Below are 4,028 nucleotides of genomic sequence, written 5' to 3' on the forward strand. Positions count from 1 at the left end.
CGTGAATCTGGCCCCTGGCTTATAAACTGTTGAGAACCGGAGACCATCGCCTGCATGTCCTGGTCACCATATCGAGTAGTTCTGCTTTATTTGGCTTCACCTCGTAACGTTGTTGAACTTTCCGCATTGTAAATATTTTACAATTGTATATTGGTAAGTTAAATCATCTCTAACTGTATTGTTAATTATGTATTTGAAGTCTGAATGTCAAACGTCAGGAGGAACGGGAATGATTTACTAACAGTAACGTTCAATGGATCAGCAGAGATTATTTACATTTAAAATCAAATTAAAACTTAAATCAACGATAACTGTTACGTTATTGGATTCAGGTTAAATATTCGCGAAGTGAATGAAAATATAAAAGAATAACAAAAATAAAAGTAATTGAAGATTCTCCAGAAAACACCAATTACCAGTAAGCAAGAGGCAGGGCCCACGAGCTAGGTCTTACAATCGGTAGTCACTTTAAGGTATGCACTACGCTAGCAACCACAGACACACTCACAGGCAACCTGTCCTCTTAAAAATAACGTCGCTTTTGGCCGTTCGCCCGAATGGCCGAAAGTGGACGTAATTTGAAAATGAAAAGAAAAAGAAAATAAATTTGGGAATTTTTTTTTCAACAACAGTAAGTTAAGGGTCCTCTAGTAGGTTAGGTGAGCAGGAAATTCTCATAAAGTTTCAAAACGTTATGAAAAACGTTAATTGAAAGTTTCCTCTTCTAACCTTACCGAGTAGGCCGGACGACTCAAATAGAAAACGGGACAGTACGTCACTTTTGTGGGTCGATTTAATTTCAAATTACGTCCAAATTTGGCCATAGTGCATAAACACGCACAAAATAGTCACACATGTCTTCGCAACCGAGAGGACAGCGGTCGATTCCCGGTCGAGGCAGAAACAAATAGGCAGAGTCTCTTTCACCTGATGCCCCTGTTAACCTAGCATCAAATAGGTACCTGAGAGTTAGACACCTGCTAATGGCTGCATCCTGGGAATGTGTGTCTGTATTAAGAGAGAAATATATGTAGTAGATATAACAGTGGATATTTGGCCGGGAGTCAGTATAATAGGCAGCCGACGACTAGAAAGGCGGGATCCAAGAGCTAACAACTAGATCTTGTAGGCATAAATAGTAAACACATATAGTAAATACACACACACACACACACAGGGAAATGGGACCGAAGTCATTGCTGTAAACAACCGATGGCTCGAAAGGCGGGATCCAAGAGTCAATGCTCGATCCTGCAGACACAAATAGGTGAGTACACACACATTTCCTCGCCGTATCTACCTGAATTCCTCACATAAAAAGATAATATTTTATTGAATCGACGAAAATCACAACAATTCTTGTTAAGCATCGAGGTAACTGTGTTACATATTTTATAACCTGAGACCCGAGGCATTGACGAGATTCTAACACACCAATATATAACTTCCCAAGACAATATTAAGATGTTAGGAGAGTTGACACCGGGAAAAATGATAAGGTGCTTAGTGGGTCTACAAGAGGATTACCTTACATTAAATATGATATAAATAAGACATTTTTAAGTTTTCAAGAAGGAAAGTCGGTCTTTCAATCTTATAAGACAGTTAAGGGCTAAGAAATTTTGAAACGATATTTTCAGTAGAAAATTCTGTTCACCTTTGATTAAACTTCCAACAAGAACTTAGCATCGGCATTTTCATGGGTTCTTTTTTGAAGTCGTAAAATATGTGAATTAAATGCCATAAATTTTAAGAATTTATGAGACAACAATTTTGAAGATGCCAAAGTGGAAGCATCTTCAGTGGAAGTGGAAGCAAATGATGGATCTGAACCATCATTTTCAAATATATATATTTGAATGACGATAAAGACACTTTTTAAGCTGTGAATAATGATGAAAGTAACTCATCTTAGACGCTTTCCGAAATCATCAAACAGAGGAATCAGATGTCACAATATGAACTAATCTAACGGATTACAAAATATGTGGCTAAAGTCAATATCTTCAGAAGTTGTTGAATTTTTAACACTTTGATTCTGAATTATGAGGAAGCTGTATGAGCTCTGACTATGAGGTCAGCAATATGAGCTTTGACTATGAGGTCAGCAATATGAGCTCTGACTATGAGGTCAGCAATATGAGCTTTGACTATGAGGTCAGCAATATGAGCTCTGACTATGAGGTCAGCAATATGAGCTCTGACTATGAGGTCAGCAATATGAGCTTTGACTATGAGGTCAGCAATATGAGCTTTGACTATGAGGTCAGCAATATGAGCTTTGACTATGAGGTCAGCAATATGAGCTTTGACTATGAGGTCAGCAATATGAGCTCTGACTATGAGGTCAGCAATATGAGCTCTGACTATGAGGTCAGCAATATGAGCTTTGACTATGAGGTCAGCAATATGAGCTTTGACTATGAGGTCAGCAATATGAGCTTTGACTATGAGGTCAGCAATATGAGCTTTGACTATGAGGTCAGCAATATGAGCTTTGACTATGAGGTCAGCAATATGAGCTTTGACTATGAGGTCAGCAATATGAGCTTTGACTATGAGGTCAGCAATATGAGCTTTGACTATGAGGTCAGCAATATGAGCTTTGACTATGAGGTCAGCAATATGAGCTTTGACTATGAGGTCAGCAATATGAGCTTTGACTATGAGGTCAGCAATATGAGCTTTGACTATGAGGTCAGCAATATGAGCTTTGACTATGAGGTCAGCAATATGAGCTTTGACTATGAGGTCAGCAATATGAGCTTTGACTATGAGGTCAGCAATATGAGCTTTGACTATGAGGTCAGCAATATGAGCTTTGACTATGAGGTCAGCAATATGAGCTTTGACTATGAGGTCAGCAATATGAGCTTTGACTATGAGGTCAGCAATATGAGCTTTGACTATGAGGTCAGCAATATGAGCTTTGACTATGAGGTCAGCAATATGAGCTTTGACTATGAGGTCAGCAATATGAGCTTTGACTATGAGGTCAGCAATATGAGCTTTGACTATGAGGTCAGCAATATGAGCTTTGACTATGAGGTCAGCAATATGAGCTTTGACTATGAGGTCAGCAATATGAGCTTTGACTATGAGGTCAGCAATATGAGCTTTGACTATGAGGTCAGCAATATGAGCTTTGACTATGAGGTCAGCAATATGAGCTTTGACTATGAGGTCAGCAATATGAGCTTTGACTATGAGGTCAGCAATATGAGCTTTGACTATGAGGTCAGCAATATGAGCTTTGACTATGAGGTCAGCAATATGAGCTCTGACTATGAGGTCAGCAATATGAGCTTTGACTATGAGGTCAGCAATATGAGCTCTGACTATGAGGTCAGCAATATGAGCTCTGACTATGAGGTCAGCAATATGAGCTCTGACTATGAGGTCAGCAATATGAGCTTTGACTATGAGGTCAGCAATATGAGCTCTGACTATGAGGTCAGCAATATGAGCTCTGACTATGAGGTCAGCAATATGAGCTCTGACTATGAGGTCAGCAATATGAGCTTTGACTATGAGGTCAGCAATATGAGCTCTGACTATGAGGTCAGCAATATGAGCTTTGACTATGAGGTCAGCAATATGAGCTCTGACTATGAGGTCAGCAATATGAGCTTTGACTATGAGGTCAGCAATATGAGCTTTGACTATGAGGTCAGCAATATGAGCTCTGACTATGAGGTCAGCAATATGAGCTTTGACTATGAGGTCAGCAATATGAGCTCTGACTATGAGGTCAGCAATATGAGCTTTGACTATGAGGTCAGCAATATGAGCTTTGGACTATGAGGTCAGCAATATGAGCTTTGACTATGAGGTCAGCAATATGAGCTTTGACTATGAGGTCAGCAATATGAGCTCTGACTATGAGGTCAGCAATATGAGCTCTGACTATGAGGTCAGCAATATGAGCTTTGACTATGAGGTCAGCAATATGAGCTTTGACTATGAGGTCAGCAATATGAGCTTTGACTATGAGGTCAGCAATATGAGCTTTGACTATGAGGTCAGCA

General features: G+C 39.5%; 1 protein-coding gene across 1 annotated transcript; it reads left to right on the forward strand.

Moving 5' to 3' along the window:
* The first annotated feature begins 2,085 nt into the window (after window positions 1-2,085).
* On the forward strand, window positions 2,086-3,804 carry LOC138360952 (coagulation factor V-like). Its single transcript, XM_069320442.1, has one exon. The coding sequence runs from the start codon at window positions 2,086-2,088 to the stop codon at window positions 3,802-3,804; it is 1,719 nt and encodes a 572-aa protein (XP_069176543.1).
* The last annotated feature ends 224 nt before the right edge of the window (window positions 3,805-4,028 follow it).

The sequence above is a fragment of the Procambarus clarkii genome, chromosome 8 (assembly GCF_040958095.1).
Source record: "Procambarus clarkii isolate CNS0578487 chromosome 8, FALCON_Pclarkii_2.0, whole genome shotgun sequence".
NCBI classification, from domain to species: Eukaryota; Metazoa; Arthropoda; class Malacostraca; order Decapoda; family Cambaridae; genus Procambarus; species Procambarus clarkii.

Bases quoted from the DNA above. Each gene is read 5' to 3' on its own strand.
- LOC138360952 (XM_069320442.1), top strand. From the start codon at position 2,086: ATGAGCTTTGACTATGAGGTCAGCAATATGAGCTCTGACTATGAGGTC.